This window comes from Aythya fuligula, chromosome 2 (genome assembly GCF_009819795.1).
Source record: "Aythya fuligula isolate bAytFul2 chromosome 2, bAytFul2.pri, whole genome shotgun sequence".
In the NCBI taxonomy this organism is placed as follows: domain Eukaryota; kingdom Metazoa; phylum Chordata; class Aves; order Anseriformes; family Anatidae; genus Aythya; species Aythya fuligula.
Window position 1 is genome coordinate 42,392,077 of NC_045560.1, and position 17,565 is coordinate 42,409,641.

The following is a 17,565-nucleotide window of genomic DNA, read 5'->3' on the forward strand; positions in this document are numbered from 1 at the left end:
TTTTAAGTTCTGCTCTACAAATTTCCCTTAATATCTCAGCTTCTTCTATCCCTGATTGCTGGTGTCACAGCTTTTCTGCAGCAGTGCTCATGCCAGCAAAGGCTTGGAAAAGCCGTCTGTAACTTAAAACTTTATTTTCAAATTCATTTCACAGGGTATACCTGGCAAGAAGTCAAAATGCTTCATTGTGCGATCTTTCCATTCTCTGCACTACATAACATGGCTACAGCTCTCCTAGCTTTCCTTCCCATTATTAGCTTCCCCCTGCTACCCCGAATCTGTCTCCACATGGTCTGACCTTTTTCCTTCTGGAGGAGAAATGTGGAACTACAGTGTGAATATTAATTTAGCAATTGAACTGTGTTCTCCAGCTACAACTTTCCTGCACAGATATAACGGGCAAAAAGAATTGATTTCACATCTGCTGGTGTTGGACTGATGCTTCATTGCACACCCTCAGGAGAAAAAGGAGATATACCGAGCTCCTCTGTTTCTCCTTTGTTTGAGGTAACATTTGGGGGTACTAGGACCTGAGGAAACAGCCGAAAGCTGTGACGGGCAGTTCAGGGTGGGTATCAAGAAAAGCTTCTTCATTGAGAGGGTGGTCAGGCACTGGGACAGGCTGTCCAGGCAAGGGGTCACAACACTGCGCCTGCCGCAGTTCAAGAAGTGTTTGGACAGTGCTCTCAGACACATGGTCTGATTTTTGGGTGTTTCTTTGGGGACCCAGGAGTTGGACTTGATGATCCTTGGGGGTGCCTTCAAACTCAGGATATTGTATGATTCTTTTCTATGATATAATAAATAAACTTGTGTATTATTGAGAATGGACACCCAGACCAATGTAGTCATTTCATAACCTTTAGGGAATATTCAGCAGAAGAAACTTACTGTTTTTAATTTGGGCCTATAAAGTATTTTATCTATTTTATCTATTGAATAGTTAACATTCGGTGGAGAGTCCCATGATTTTATAGCTCTTGAGTATTGCTTAAGGTTATTTGTTGATACTATTTAGCAAGAACAATGTTTCACTCTTTTTTAATCTGTACATAACAATATTCCAGCAGAAGTGTTCCCAACTCTTTTTCTGTAATTTTTGAAATTTCACCCAGGTTTAGTCATTAGCGTTTTTGCTTGTTTGTTTGTTTTTACATCACCTGTTTATTCAGTGATATTTGAAAAAAAAAAAAAAAAAGTGACAAATGTTCTTTTTAGACTCTAAATTGTAATAGGAAGAAGGAAAACACTTGATTGTGCTCACTCATTGGTAAAGTTGTCAATTATTTAAGTGAAAGGAGGGCTACCCCTTGGTGTTTCTGTTTGCAAAATTACAGTAAGCGGTCTTTTTCTAAGGGAGCACAAGATTAAGGTAAGATGCTAGTAGACCGTGCTTAGAAGAACGTCTTTCAGAGTAAACAGCAGCATGTATGGATTTTGTAGTGACAATAAAGCATGTAACTGAGTATTGTACATGGCTTTCTCTTTGAAACTTTTCAAAGTGATGCTGCCCAATTTGTGACTTTAGCATGAATTCGTGTTATCTTACCTCACCCCTCCAACCTGGACAATGTTGTGACTGTTTTGCTTTATTTTTTAATAATAAGCACACAAATGCTAAGTGAGCCTTAGGGAAACCAAATGACCACCCTGCAACCTATATATTCAAGCTATAGTAGCCAAAAAAAAAAAAAAAAAAAAAAAAAAAAAGAGAGAGAGAGAGAGAGAAAGTCCACAATCTTTCTTCTCAAGAATATTATAAATCTGTGGCTATCTCACTATCTCAGCATAACTCACTTTGTCAATCCTGAACAACAACAACAAAAAAAAAGTTTATAACAGCTCTTAAAATCAGGTGGGATGTCTGTGCTCCTTGCTGGAGACGATTAATAAAAGTAGATTCATTAATGTTGGACATTTGGGTACTGAAGCTTTGTTGGCTGTTATAAACCTCAAACTGTTTTACAACCAGTTTAATCTTGTACTTTGAACTGTTATTTGTTTCCCGAAAGACAAATTATAAGGATATAAATTTTTAGGGGGGAATTTTTCATGAATTGACCTAATTTCAAATTGTTAACAACATCTGAATAAAGAGAAATGAAAAAGGTTTCACAAAAGTGTGTGCAAATGAGTGAAGAGAGGAATCGGGGAAGACACAGGTTCACTGAAATATCCAAGATTTTAAAAAATGGCGTGAAGTCGGTCATAATTTTACATCTAGATGCAGTTTGCCTACTTAAATTTACTTCTCCTGCAAATTATTGATTTTTCAAAAGCAAAAATAAATGTTCCAGTTCAAATAACACAACTATTTCTTATGCATTGTCATCCTTTTTTATACAAAAATGTGGATTTTTAAAAAAAAAGATACAGTGGATCACCTTTTGAACATTTTAGCCCTAATAGAAAGTGAGTAAAATTAGAAGAATGTTTGTGTAGAAGAATATTCTGTCTCTAGACCTCAGCTGCACCAATATTTTCTCCAGGAAGTAGGGGACATAATGAATGTGTATGTGTTTTTTTTTTCCTTTTTTTTTTTTTTTCCTTTTTTTTTTTAATGAGTTTATTAAAAGAAAGAGGTCAACAAGGCTCCTGACAATTTGCAACCCTGATACCCACAGAGGTATGTGCATAAAAGCACTATTTATTGACTTCTCCGAAGATCAGAAATTTTGCATGATGACTGTATTGATTGATTTATTTATTCCTAAGTAAGAAAATACACAAGGGAGAGAAATGAATAATCTGACTGTGTTTTAGAGATTAGCATAGTGGAATTCTCTTGTAAAGATCAAACAGGGCCATATGCATCCTCTGGTTTTGATTGCTGTATCACAGTGATCGATGCAGCAAGGCCATATCAGACCATTAAACATCCCTTGTTCCATGAGCCATTGCTAAATGCTTCAGAACAAGGTGCAAGATATCCTGTAGATAATAAGAGTGGAATATGCTGCCCAGAGAGTATTAATCTTCCTAGCCTTCTTTTATAGCCTGTATCATGAAGATTTATATCCTTTTAAAACAAACAACAAAATCCCCCCTTTCCTATCGAAGTCTCCATCTTTTTGTTCTTGCAAAGAAATACTTTTTTTTTTTTTTTTGTCTTCAGCATAGGATAATTTCTGTTGGACATATAAGCCTTATAAATGAAAATCCGTGTATAATTCTACTAATATAAAGAATCTTTTGGGCTTCAGTAGAATTCCTTGTGTGCTTTACAGTTAAACGTATGCATAAGGAGCTCGATGCAAAGGGACCTCCGCATCTAGAACAAAATTGACATCTTGTTCTTGAATGGTACTTTCTAAAGTTTTCTAGTTTGCATAGATGAATTTTTATCAGTCTTGTCAAACTGTATGATTCTGATGTTAAAGAAACAAATAAACAGCATATCTGCTACTTCATCTAACAAGTTTGCTGTTCTTTGATCGGCTATATTTGATCCATGAGCTCACAATTACATAGAATTTGTTACCTTAATTCAGTATTCATAGAAGCTTCTTTCTTCTGCGCATTTCTTCTTAAATAAAGTTTTTATTTTATCCCCAAATTTTACTTTTTTATTAAAAATTTTTTTTTTTTTTTAGAGTAAAAGATTCAGTTTCTTAAAAAAATATATATTATTATTATTTTTTGAATTAACTAATAATTTCTCTTGAGAGTTTGTTATGAATCAATGCTTCTGGCTCAAATTAGGTATTTAGGCAATAGTAAAAAAAAAATATATATATATATATATGCATCTTCTATTGTTTTGATCTAATTTAGTGATTCCTATTAGATAAGTATACTTAGGAAATATGTATTTTTCTGTATCATGGCCAGAATGAAAGAGAGCTGTAAAAATTTGATAACCCGGGATTCTGCTGGTGTTAGCATCTATTCAGTGTATTTTTTAATTTTTTTTAAAAATAAATTTTATTTTGTTAACAGGTTGACAATGCCATCAAATATTTCAACACTTTATCTCTGACAAAGATCAGAGATATCTTGTTATCACTTGTACAACAACATCTGCAAATAATCGGGGTATAATGAGAGTCTGCAAAATTTTTCTAAAATTAGAGGGGTGGGAACATGTACTTAGCTTTTGGAATATGAGGTAAAGTTTTCTTCCATACTCAAGGTATATAATACCATCTTTTTTTCTGTGCCCTTCATCCATGTTACATAAAGCATAAATCTTAGCAGCAGCCAGTTTAATATATATACAAATTAACTTTTCTCCTTAAGTCAATGTTTCTCGATATTTCTTTTAAAATAAAGTTTCAAAAACAATTAGAAAGTTGTAACAATTTCTAGTTTTTGTCTTTATCAATTAAAGAATAGATTCACATTTGTTCCCTCCCCTTCCAGGTAAATACACATAGATAAATGAAATGGAGCAAAGCTCTATTTATTACTTGGCTCTTTGTCCTCCCCAAACCTACATTTCCCTGTACTTGTTTCTGTATATGCTTTAGTTTTCCTAAATCCACCTAATTCATGGTTCTGCTATTAGCTTCCTTAAGAATTTACACTGCCAACAGGTTTAAATATCATTGGAAATATCCTGCTTTCTGCCTGTGTTCTTTATTTCACTTAATTATGCTTATGTGTGTGTATGTGAATTACTGTAAGACCCTTCCTATCTTTTGCTGTGCTTATTCCCAGTTTTAGTAGCTTTTGTTCTTACTATATAAATGGAAAATGTTGAAAAACTCATTAGAAAGTTACTGCAGGTATTTGCAATTTGGGGGTTAATTTTTTTTCCTGCCACCCAAATTTCTTTTAGTATCTTGAAACTGAATTAGCTGGAGGGTTTCATTTCTTCTGTTTCCAAATTTACTATTACATTTGGCGTTAGCTTGCAATTTTTAGGCACTGTCAATTTTTCTACCAATGTTTTCTGGCTTCTTAGTGACTTCTGGATGTCTGGAACCTTAAGACAATCAGAGAAGAAATAAACTTTTTCTCTTTTTTTCCCCCCTCCTTTGTCAAAAGGACAGAATCCCTCAGAATAATTGTGACTTTGCTTGGGAAGCTTAGTTCAGTATCACCTGCATTATTACCCTGTTTTTCTTCCTGCTGGAGTTTCTGCAGATTCACTGCTTCTCAGACACTCAGAGGGAGGCAGTGGAACTGAAGCCCAGGGCAACAAGTTATGGGTGTGCTTTCACTGTTTGGAAGCTGGACTGTGCAAGACACCATCTTTGATAACAGTAGGTGGTAGTGGCCCATTTGGGTTTTGGTAGAATGATGATGATTTAAGACTTTCTGTTTAAATGGACAGTAGATGTCATTCCCTCTCCCAGAGCGTACAAAAGAGGAAAAGAAGAAGCAGTAATATTCCCGTTACAGAGACTGGGAAAGAGATTGGAAAATTTGGGTCACTCAATAAGTCTGTTTCAGAGCTAATGATGATTTTTTATTTTCCGAATCATTGTTTTCCTGTTTTCCTCTCTAGGTATAAGGCCTTTTTTTTTTTTTTTTTTTTTCTTTCCCCAGTATCATACGCAAAGTTCTTTTCTGTTAGATCTATACTCATTAATTTTCTGTCTTAGTATCTATGTAACAGTTTACTACATGCTAAGCGTTGCTCTTGAGTAATAATGAAGCCACGTATATGTGATTCTTGGAGCTTTAAAAATATGTTTTAAACTGAACAAATAATGTATCCATAAAAATATTTTTCAACAGCCTTCAAAGGTATTCCCACAAGTGACTCAGGACTGTGTTGGTAGATAATAGTGTAACTAATGTGGTAAGCCTCTGTACAAACCTTGTTAATATTACTGTTTTTTCCTGTTTCTGTCATAAGGTTGTGACACCCATATGTGTCAGGAAATACAACATACAACTGAATATGCTACATGGCAAATTTTCCTGAAATCTGTATTCTGAGCACTGGGCTGCAGAGTTCTGTCTACTGATGCAAAAGAAATATGAAATTTAAAGTATAATTTTTAAAGGAATTTCTATAGTAACTGTAATAGTTTAATGCGCTGTTAAACCTCTAGCGTTCTTAGACCGGTGTCCTTATGGAGTGGTAAGAAATTCTATCCATCCTTAGGTTTTATAAATGCAGTCATCAGCTCTACAAGGGATTTTACTTGATAAGCGAAGGTTTTAAACCAATCGGGAATAATGTGACAGAAATCTCCATCTGCATTCGTTCCACATCTTGTCTTGTCTAGTGAGAAGTAGGCTCAGAAACACAAAACAGAAAACACAGATGAGGCAGGGTAGCGTCTGTTTATCCTTGGAGCATCATGCTGTGATTTCTGGTCATCTCCTCTCTTGTCCTCAGTCTCTGCTCCTCGTCTCTCGTCTGGTTCTTGCATCCTGGGCATAAGTACTGTACTTACATTTTAAAATCGAGATGACAAAGTCCTAAGAGCCCAAACAAGCTTCTGGGGATAGGAAGGGGTGCTGTGGTTACAGCAGGAAGAAACACAAAAACAGAGCTTCCCTTCCCCACCCCCCTTCCCCTCCTTCTTTTGCCTGTCAGGTTTATGATGTTGAACTTCAATAGGAAGGATCTGAATCTTCTTCATACCATTGGCCTCTCGGGCAGAAAAATCCCATAGGCCAAGCTGCGCTGAGTTATTCCCCTAGCTGTCAGTTTTTCCTAGAAGTGCAGCTCTGCGTGCCAGGCTCCAAGGAGCTCAGCTAGATTTCCTCTTCTGCAGTTCCATGACTTCTCTTATTTGATCCAACAGGATTCAAAAGATCTCTGCCTTCCACCTCAAGCCTCTCAATATGTAACCTCCTGGGGGTATTTTTTCTCAGCAGGGTAAAATTCATGAAACTTAATTTCACATATCCTGGAAAGCAAGTCTTTGCTACGCTGAATTCAGATCAGTTATAGTCAACTTCACAGTTAAAATTGGTTCATCCCTTTTAATAAATTAATGACCTCTCTCCCTCCCTCTCCCATGAGTGCCCAAAGCTTAAGGGAAGAGGAAGTGGCTTTTCTAGGTAAATCTGTAGCCCTTTGTGCATGTTCCTCTGTTCTGTATTTGATACTTGACAGATATCTGGGGCAGTTGAAATTGATTTAGAGTATCCTGAGAGCTGGACTTGGGTACATCTTTTCTTATTTCTTCTTCACTTTGTAGTTCATTCTGCTTTCTCTTTTATTTTTCATATCTTCTACTGAAGACATGGAATGGTTAGACTGTCTATTACTTTTCTAATGGATTAGATGAGTACGGGAAAAGCCAGAGGATATTAGCTTTTTCACATTCAAATATGTCATATACAATATATGTGGTTCTATGAATATTTAATTTGAGTGAAAGGCCTGTAGTCTTTTATCTGACTGTGATTTCACCGAGTAAGAAATCGCTTTTCATTTCTGGATTTCCTGGATATCTAGTTTGCTTCCTTGCTTTTTAAAACATTCATTGAACATTCCTCTGCCAAACCAAAACCTTTGGCCAGTGTTGATCCCAGTAACAAAATTCATATTGAGTTTTTGTTTTCATTTTAAGAGAAAATTTTGTTCATTCAATTTATTTGACATTTGCTTCCTCCTCCTGAATTCCCTCAGTTGAATCTTCAGGGGCTGTGTTGTCTGTAATGTCCCTCAAGCAATCAAATATGTCGGTGCTTAACACACGATGAGATTTTAGATGTGATATTGAAAAAAACGTAAGCAATATTTTTTTCCCTATATTACTTAATTCCATAAGAAATGTTGTTGAGGTTCAGATTGTTATGCTGGAAATTATAACTCCTTGGTCAGAGAAAGCAAGCTGTTTTATTGTCAAGAGAGCAGGAGCCCGTTCCCCATTCAGCAGTAAAACAATTTATGGGAGGAGTGTTTGTTTCCCCAGCACAAAATAAAAACTGTTTGCAGGGTATTGTAGCTAATGACAGGATGGATAAATCATGCACCTGCAGAACTCCTGGTATACAATAGATACAACATTGCAGGAAAGAAATCATAGCTTTGATAAATGTCCTAATCCCACAGTGAGGTTTGCAAAAGCATGCAGGTCCATCCACATGAGTTAGTGGCGGAGTGGCACATTGGGTAGCTTTGCAGGATTTATAGAATTCTTCCCAGTGGCCAAATGCATTTCATAATCACAGTGTTTTCAGTAAAGTAGGCATTTGTGGATTAAGAGAGCCATAATGTGCTTGTCATTTTGGAATCAATGCCTTGTCTATTGTAGCTGGGGAAAGAAATCCGACTTTTTCTCATTTGGTAGGCTTATAGAAGGGATGTTGTGCCACAGACATTTTTTGGTTGTTCATAAGCATCCTTCTTCCCTGGCATGTGTGCCTGGATTGCTTTCATTGGTTAATATTGCAGACTTGCTTAAATTGTCAGCCAGGTGTTGCTCTTGGGATTGTCTAAAAAAAAATTGTACATTGCAGACCTAGTGTGAGGAAAATCATTTTGTATCCAAGACAGGGGTTGATTTATTGTTCAGGGAATAATTCAATATACATATAGTAAACAGATATATCAGAAAAAAACATTAAGATACTGCAGCACATAGTGAAACACACCTTTGGGTACGATAAAAGGGGAAGGAATTCAAGTGTTAATGAAATAATTATTTTTCCCTCTGAGCTATCAAAACCTAATGAGTTTAACAAAAGATGTTAGCTGTCTGTAAAAAGTCCCAATCTAGCAGACAGGCAAGTGCTAAAATCAGTCATCAATCAGTAAAGCTCCTGAACTTGTGTTTCAGTCAGCAGAGCATAGGTCCACAAAAAAAGGAAAGATGTAGGTAAAAATGGGTATGAGAGCCCTCTGTGTCTGGGAATGTGGTCATAGGAAATGTAGTCATCACACATTAAAATATTTTTCTAGATGGTACTTAAATTTTTGCAACATCCTTTTGTGTCCTGTCTTTTACCCAGGGAATTCTGCAAGTCCCAAGTACTGCTGAGTAGTTTGCAGAAAAGACTTTGAGAGTGGCAGTTGTCAAATATGACAAAAAGTTCTCAGACCTTGTAAAAACACTACTCCAAAGATCTGCCAAGATCAGAGACTAAAGATAGTGTGTTTTGTATGCAATAAAGACTTACCTGAAGATTAATGTTGACCATCAGATTTTATCTGGAACAAATCCTCTCCTTCAAGCCATGTGCCTCTGTGACTTGCATGTTCTCCATCTCCTGGTGGAAGAACATCATCTTCTCCTGACACTCCATACAGATGTGTGCTTTCGTAGGAGTATATTGTATTGGGTGACCGGTTCATCGGTGTGACTTCTTTAGAAATCAGACCTGTGCAGCGTGTTCATTTTTTTTAATGACTTTAATTTCTCACAATACATTGATTAAATAATAATCTGAGCAGCGGAAACTTTGACATTTTCCATGTCCTTATTCTTTTCAAAGAGGAGGAGATGGGAACGTGGAGTTAAGACACTCAATACAAATTCGGTCTAACAACATAACTTTTACTCCCAGTTTACCTTTTACAAGTAATCTGACAAAAATAAAATATGTCCTTTGGAGAGCTTCTCTTCACGTTTCCTTCTGTGGAAGGAAGACTTACATGTGAGCAGCCCATGAACATAAGCGTCCCCATTCTCCACATCTGTGTACAAAATGCATAACAAAACCAGTACAAGTTTCTCTTCTGCATGTGAAAATCCTTTTCCTATTCTGCAGAAGCCAGTTTTAAGCACAGCAGCATTTCTTGTGCCTTTTACTGTCTTTGCATTGAGCTTGCCTGTGGAGATGCAAGTGGTGACAATGTTTTTTGGGAGGTGCACATGCGCAGAAATTGGCTATAGCCCAGCCTAGAGAACGGCTGAATAACTTTTGGTTGCACCCAGGCTGTCCACATAGGGTAACTAAGAGACTTTAAGTCTTTAATCTGAATTGTTGGTAGCCTGCCTCTTGTCATTAGTTCTTTGCCTGTTGTCACTGACCTGCATGGTATGGTGGCCAAAAACCAGGCTTTTCGTGATCTCTTTGTGGAACCATGATGCCTTCATATTTTTTCAGCTCCCCTGCTCAATCTCTGTAACTTCAATAACAATGTTTCATACTTTGCACAGGAAAAAATACTCTTAGGATTTAAGTAACAGTTAAAAGAACAACATGAATTACAGTGTTGAGTCACTGGAAATGACAGCAACTCTAACCGGGAAAGTGTGAAAACCATATATATTCTGTTTTCAAGGCAGAACTCTGGGGAAACATAACAATGACTGCCTGATTTTTTATTTTTTATTTTTATTTTTCTAGAATACATTCCTTGAGAGTTAGTTAGATAATTTGGGATCTATCCCTAAAACTCAGTGTTTTTGCTGGGCCCCATCTCTACGGAATTTAGCTCTCTGTTGTGTCCAGCTGACCTGGGTCCCCTTGGTCCTATCTGTGGGGAGCCTGCTGAGTGCAGCAAGCCCACAGGGCTGGGGCAGCTGGGTTGGATCCTCTGCCTTTTGGCCTGATGTGGGCTAGTGCTTGGTGCTCTTGGATCCAGTGGATGAGCAATAGCCTCGTATGTATGCCGAGATATGAAATATAACCTCATCATTTCTCTGTGGTTTCAGTGGAATGCCATTTCTCTCGGGTTATCCTGTTTTTCCAGGTACAGTGTATTGAGTTTCAATACCATGTCTGGAAAAACAATGTTTCTCTTAAAGTTTGGTCATGCCTCTGAAACTTTTTCATAAAGGTTATGAGACAAACTTGATAAACTCTAAATTTGTAGTGGCCAAGTATTAACATCTTAGTTCTTACTGAAACAGATGGAATCTGGTTCTAGACTGCAAATGATTAGCAAGAAATAGTGAAAGATTCTGTTTGGAAAAGTAGCAGCACAAAACTATTTGTTCCTGCTATTGAAAAAAAAAATATATATTTTCTGAAATATCTTTACTGTTTTTTTTTTTTTTCTTTTTTCATTTTGAATTGTTATGAAAACTTAAAAAAGGCAAAAAAAACCCTCTCATTGTCTTCAGTTTTGCAATTACCACAGTCTTCAAGGTCTCTCAGGTGGGTCTTGTGAGGAACTGCCTTCAGATTTGGTTTGCCAGTTTCATATTTTCTGTGAGCAAGAAAATAAATGCATCATTTTAGCGCATGCAGTAGTGTTCCAGGGCAGCTCTTTTCATTCCTGACTCTTCCAGTTATAGGAAAACTTTGATTTCTATGGGAACAGTAGTGTTTTGTAAAGCATCCAAACTTTTAAGAGTGCAGGGCTGTGCTTTGCATCATGGTCTCATCCAAATACGGGCATGAGGAGACGAAGCAAGCAGCATCTCCAGGATGGTTATTTACTCTGCCTTACCCAGCCCATGTAATCATTTTACATAAATCCAAAAAAACAAACACACAAAAACCAAAACAAAAAAAAGAAAAAAAAGGTACATTTAAAGACAGAACTATTCTGTAATCAAAATCCAAGGGACTGGAGACAGCTCAAGTTGTGTGGGCTAAGAAAATGACATCATAGCTCTGGTAAGTTGCTTTTTGAAGATGAGGTAGTGGGAGGCTGAATTCAGATGTTATTTACACCTCTTTATTCCCACTTTTTTTTTTTTTTTTTTTTTTTTTTTTAAGTTAGTACAAGTAGAGAGAGAAGGTAGAGGTGAATAATTGAGCCTCTCACTTCTTTTGGAGTGCCAAAGCCATTATTACTCACAACATTTTGGAACAGTTAGTAGAAGGATATTTGATAAATGCAGTCACTCTTGCATTTGAAGTGATGTAGAATTTCAGAATTAGCACATATTTTTCTTGTTAATTTCTGCAGGATGCTGTTGTATTGCTAAAGAGTAGGGATCATGTGTGATGACATGAGGACTTCTAAGTCTACATCAGAACTATTTATGTTACTTAACATCCTAATCAAATTGTGTGCTTTATTCACATGCAGATAGGAAGGAGTGCCAGGTAGTTCTTACATCTACTATAAACTTCTTAAAAAGTCGGAAACAGCATACCAGGCAGAAATTTTGCCCCTGTTTAACATCTGCACAGTGCTTTAAAGATAAAAATGCTCCATGAATACTATGTCTATTTTTTCCACTGTTAGACTTCGCATATCAGCTATTAAAAAAACTAAGACCTGAAAGCAGTTAAGCTGAAGAAGTAGAAATAATACAAATAATACCATGTACTTCAGTCATGCTTATGTCCAAAAATGTTCAAAACTTTTACAAACCTGAGGGAAAGAAAGCCTAAAATTTTAAGAATAAGATTATCTGTATTTATAAGCCTGAGAAACTAAGGCACAGAAGAAACAGGATCATATTTTAAAATATGCTTCGATATCAATTTTAGCGATGTCAATTTTAGGTTGCATCAGACTTTTAGGGTATAAAAGTGCCTAAGTGACTTATTCAAGGAAAAAAAAAATCACCCCCATCTTTGTAATATATCTTGTTTCTGGTAAGTCATAACAAGCAGGACAATAGTTCTATTTTGTTGCAGTCTGATAATTTTCTGCAGAAATTTTCAGAGAAAAGTTGATCAGGTGGTCCCAGGTGCTGTAACACTGATGACCTAGGGGATATAAATAAGATAGCGTTATGTGGAGAAGTGCTATCTTTTGTTGGAGTAAGTGGTAGAGTTGGGGTAATAGGTGAACTTTCACATGCTGAATAAAAGCTTGTATGCCACAAAACTTGCCAATCTGTGGCAGGATTACCTTTGCTGGCTGCCAGGTGCCCCCCACCCCATCTTTTTCTCCCCTTCCTCAGCAAGCCAGGGAGAAAATAAGAAGGAAAAGCTCCTGGGTAAAGCTTCCTGGATAAAGGCAGGAAGATGGCTCACCAATTACCATCATGCAAAACAGACTCGACTTGAGGAAAATTAACTTAATCCATTGCCAATTAGTGAGAAGCAAAGAAAAATTCAAACAATGCTTCCTCCCCACCCCGTTCCTCAGGCTCAACTTCACTCCTTCGCTCGTAGCTCCTCAAGGGAACAGCAGCACCTCCCTGGCACTCCTTCCTCCTCACATAGTTCAGGCCCTCCTCATGGGCCTCAGTTCCCTCAGGAAACCTCCTCCAGCACAGGGTCCTCCACTGGCTGCAGGACCCTGTGCTTTCAGTCCTCTAAGCTTTATGGCATGGTACAACTCCTCATATGTTCACCGTATGATGCAAGAAGGGTGGAAGAGCAGAAAGGGTGTGGTGGGGTTCCTTTCTGTCCCCGAATGTAGCCCCAGGGGTTAGGTACAGGAATGGGTTTTGTGTAGCACACACACAAGGGGAAAATAACCAGTTAACAATCACCACAGCTGACAATACATCTTCGCATCCCATCATCCGGAGAGGTATTTCCAGTGGTTCATACAATGCAGACATGTCAGAAATAATAGGAGGGAACAGAGCTATTGTCTGGGTAGGGCAGCTCAATATGCACACAATATTCGTCTAGGGATGAACTGCTCAAGAGGAGTTAATAAGCAGCAACGCTCAAATACCTGATGTTTATAAAGGGGAGAAATGTATGTGAAGAAGTACATTATGGCTAAAACTCTGCTTGATCTGTCCAAAACAAAACCTAGCCCTCATCTCTGATGTAGAAGCAAGTCTACCAGGACCTAGAAAGAGAGATTTGTCTTTGAGGAGTGATCTGAAATATAAGTAATACGTCAAAGGAAAGAAAATACCGTTTCTGCTCCTTGGGGAAAGAGGGTAAAAGGGGAAGAAATAAAAGACAAGAAAAGAAAAAAAAATAAAAACACAACATTAAAACCCTTCAGTTTTTCTCTAGCTGCAGCCATAGCCTCTTTCCTTTGATATGTCATGATTTAAATTCATACAAAAAGATTTATTTCAAATAAGCCCCTTTAACTGTAGGGGCAGATTTTTTTTCCTAAAGCCTTTTGTAAGAACAAAGTAACCACTTGTCACACACAGTGACTAATGAGAGTTTAGTGTGGGTTTTAGTGTTCATTCATACGCTTTGTGTTCAGCTAGTCGTAAGTTAAATCTTTAGAAATCACACCGCAGGAATCCTTCGCTTAGGGGTGGGGGCGGGAGGCGAATCTGTCGAGATATTAAGAACTGTTGAGCGGAAACTGCTCTTTTCAGGCTTCCTAATCGGCAGTACAGGAAATAAACACATGCAGGAAGTCATTTGGCCTTTTCTTGAACTTCAAGTTTATACAGCAGCTGATAACTGAGGCAAACTTTGTGTACTTAAGCTTTTGAAAATTAAACAAAATAAATGTGGCATGTTCAGCAGATGCCAATGTGGCATCTACTGTAGTAATTTCTAAAACCAGCTCATCTAAACACGTTATAAAAATAGGAAAGATTATACAAGATATATATTTTTATAGCTCAGATGCATCCTTAAACCCTTTTTGAATGTCTTTACTCCATTCCTTTTCCTTCCATTTCACTAATCCTCACCCAGAGAAACTGAGCTGAAGCACTGAAATGAAACCGAAAGTCGTGCTTCCAAGCTGTTTTCTTTGCTTCTGCATCAGTTTCTCTTCTTTCCTTCTCTCCCAGTCCTCATTTATCTTGTAAGCACTTTGGGCTAAGCATAGTCTTGAGCTGTGTAACACACCTTATTTGATGGTGGCCTGTAGTAACATGTCATTAATGCTACGTATATTGCATATAAAAATTGTCTTTGAAAGGAAGATAAAAATAAATGAAGCGTCATTCTTGAATATAGCTTTTGAAATCGATAGCATCGATTTACTAACGGGGACGTTTATAAGTATTTCTAAGAAATATTATTTGTGTTTGTATTTCTAAAGCTTTCACTGTAATACTACCAAGGCCTTGATGAATTTAATGCTTTAAAAAGAACAGTTTGGGGGTTATAATAATCACAATTAATTGGTGTAAATTTGCATGGGATATTGAGAACACCTTTACCAAGGAAAAAAACAAAGCAGCAAAACCTACATGTAGAATGGAATATGGAGAAAAAAGCAGATTTACCTGATGTTAACATAACCTGATGTTAAGGCCAACCTAAATACCTTCTAAAAAGCATTCACTTTGAATGTATCGTCTGCTTCTTTTTTGATAATACATTGTTTTCCTGCACTAATAAACCACCCCATCAGTACAAGTATCTATTAGGATTTATTTTATTTTTTGACAAAAGAGGGCTAGAAACTGAAAAAAATCAGTTAAAGCAACAACAGAGAAAGCCATAAAGAACGCAAGTGATGGCACATTGTCTGGGGGCACTTTCAACTGAAGTTACTGAGTTAACTTAAAATAAATAAAATAAGATTTTGTGTTTTGTTGTTGTTTTGCAATTTAAGAAATTAAAAAACAAAACATTGTGATGTTTAAAAGTCTGTTTAGATGGTTACATATTTGTGATGTAGAAGTAGCTTTGTAAAGATATGGCCTATCCTAGTCACCAGATCAGCAGTGCAATGAATGACAATATTCAGCTCATTATAATTAATAAATATGGAAGTTTCAACTATGGAACTTGTAAGGTGGCACCTTCTACGCTTTTTCAGAACACCTCCTTATATCTATTACCTACGCATTGTCTATTTGATTTACATCCTAGCCTGAAGTCTAACAGTCATTCAGTCTTGCTTTTCGGCATTAGAGAAACGTAGCTGTTTCACTGGTGTATTTCAAGGAACCAAATTTTTGCTTTTCCCAGTTCGTTACAGGAATGATTCAAAATTGGTCTAAACTGTGTGGCAGTATGTATATATGCAATGAAGTTGTGTAGCTGCATTGTTCATATTCTACCCTAAAAGCTATTTTTACTTTGCATTTCTTTCTTTTTTGATAGTCCAGCTCCACAGTGAGAACGTACCAAAACAGTAAATCGAGAGTGACCATGAGCCCTGGCTTTAGCTCCCAGTGGAATAGCAGCCAACCTGCTTGGAATACATACACCTTCCCAAGAGCAAGCTTGCACTACCAGTCCCATGCTAGCTACACCTACTGTGCTGGACATCCTGCTGTAAGTAATTAACCTTTTCTGCAGTTACCTGAATGAGCTGTATTGACTCCCTGGGAGGTAGTGATACTCAGGGGCTGATGGTTCAGCATGCTCGGTCAGTGCTCCTTCTGTCCCATGGCAGTCAGGATGGTTACCATGTACTAAATGTAACCCTGGAAAATATTAGAATGAGTCTAAGATATAAATAGATGTGAAAGTTTAATGGCTTGGTAGAAATACCTGTATTTTTGTACATTTAGCAAGCCTTCTTGGATGCAAGTACCTTGGTATGCGTTGATTTCAATATCTGGGATGTAGGCTAGAAAAAAACATTGTTGATGGCTTCTTTTCTCTTTCTAGTCTGTTTGTTAGATGAATGAATTATTCTTTGTTTTGAAGATTTAATATTGTACGGATGAGTCAGCGAAGGAGGGAATCGCTTCTCATCATTAGCTTTGTTAGTATTCACTACCTTATCATGAACATGATCAGTAGTGAACATGCAGTCTTGTTGCTAGGCAAAAACTATTGGTCCTCTGTCATTTGCATGAACCGGTGGTCAAAACGAAGGAGGAGGGGGTCTCACTGTTGGTGTGTGGTTTAATTTGACAACCATGAAAGGGTCGCAGCTGAAGGCTGGTGGTGGTTTTTGTCATATTTGTGTAGCAGACTGTTTATAGTAGAGCCCTTTGGTTCTTTTAGTTTCTATTTTTGAAAGGCTTGGAGAGAGTTATCTGGGGAAGACCTCATTAGTGTAAGCAATCTTCCCTTTTTCCCACTCTATGCTTTTTGTTGTTTTAATGTTTGGATTTGAACTTTGCTTTGGATATTGTTAGCGTTTCTTAAAGGACATGCTATCTTAACATCCTGTCATGTGTATATAATGAAGTTTCATCATCCTACAGTGAATTCTAGTAGGAAAATAGGGGAAAGTGCAGTTTTTACTACAGAGGGGAAATTGTGCTATGCAATCTTATTGCAAGATCTGTGTGATTTGATTTAGGCCTGCTATCTTACCTGCCAACAGACTTTTGGCCAGAAGTTTGTGTTAGGAATTGTCTGAAGCATTAACTTGGTAATTGAAATAAAGGAGGGGAATAAATTTGTAAAGTCTTATCTCTTTTCTGAGATGGTGAGATCTCAGAGTGAATTGAACATCTCTATGGACTCTGTTGTTTGCTCAATTCCCTTATGGTGTCATTGAAAATGATAAAAACTGTTGTGAAGGGAAAAAAGGTATTTGGCATCAGAAGGGCACAGATATTTTCCTTGTTTAGAATGATGGCTCAGAAAGAGTCCCTGTACTGCTTAATTTAACTTAATAAACTGTGGGTATTCAAGTCATTAACTGCTCCTTAACTTTGATCATTTAAAATAAACACTACCCTCTCTGTGAGTCAAGCTTTGACTCTACTAAACAAAAGGGCATACAAGAAGGATGCTATACTTCCTGTAAGATGGTTTAAAAATGGAGACATCTTTGTATCCTTACAAATTAAAGTGTCAGTCAAGATGCTGGAGTCTTTTTTTAGGATAATTCCACAGTTCCTCTTTCCTTTGTTTGGACTAAAGTTGGTGGTAACTTAACTGGAATCACGTTACCTGTGCAATATTTGTTTTTATCAAGCTCTTTAATATGTAGTCACGGGAAATGATACCTCCATCTGGAGGTTGATTTAGATGGTAATTGTTAAGTAGAGGTTTCAGAGT

General features: G+C 37.1%; 1 protein-coding gene across 7 annotated transcripts in view; it reads left to right on the forward strand.

The window, feature by feature from the left end:
• The window catches only part of RBMS3 (RNA binding motif single stranded interacting protein 3), a 694,738-nt gene that overhangs the window by 195,577 nt on the left and 481,596 nt on the right, over positions 1–17,565 (forward strand). For all 7 annotated transcript variants that reach the window (XM_032183106.1, XM_032183102.1, XM_032183101.1 and 4 more), the window contains one exon: positions 15,703–15,876. In XM_032183106.1, the coding sequence (XP_032038997.1) occupies positions 15,703–15,876 (174 nt within the window). The remainder of the gene's footprint in view (positions 1–15,702; positions 15,877–17,565) is intronic.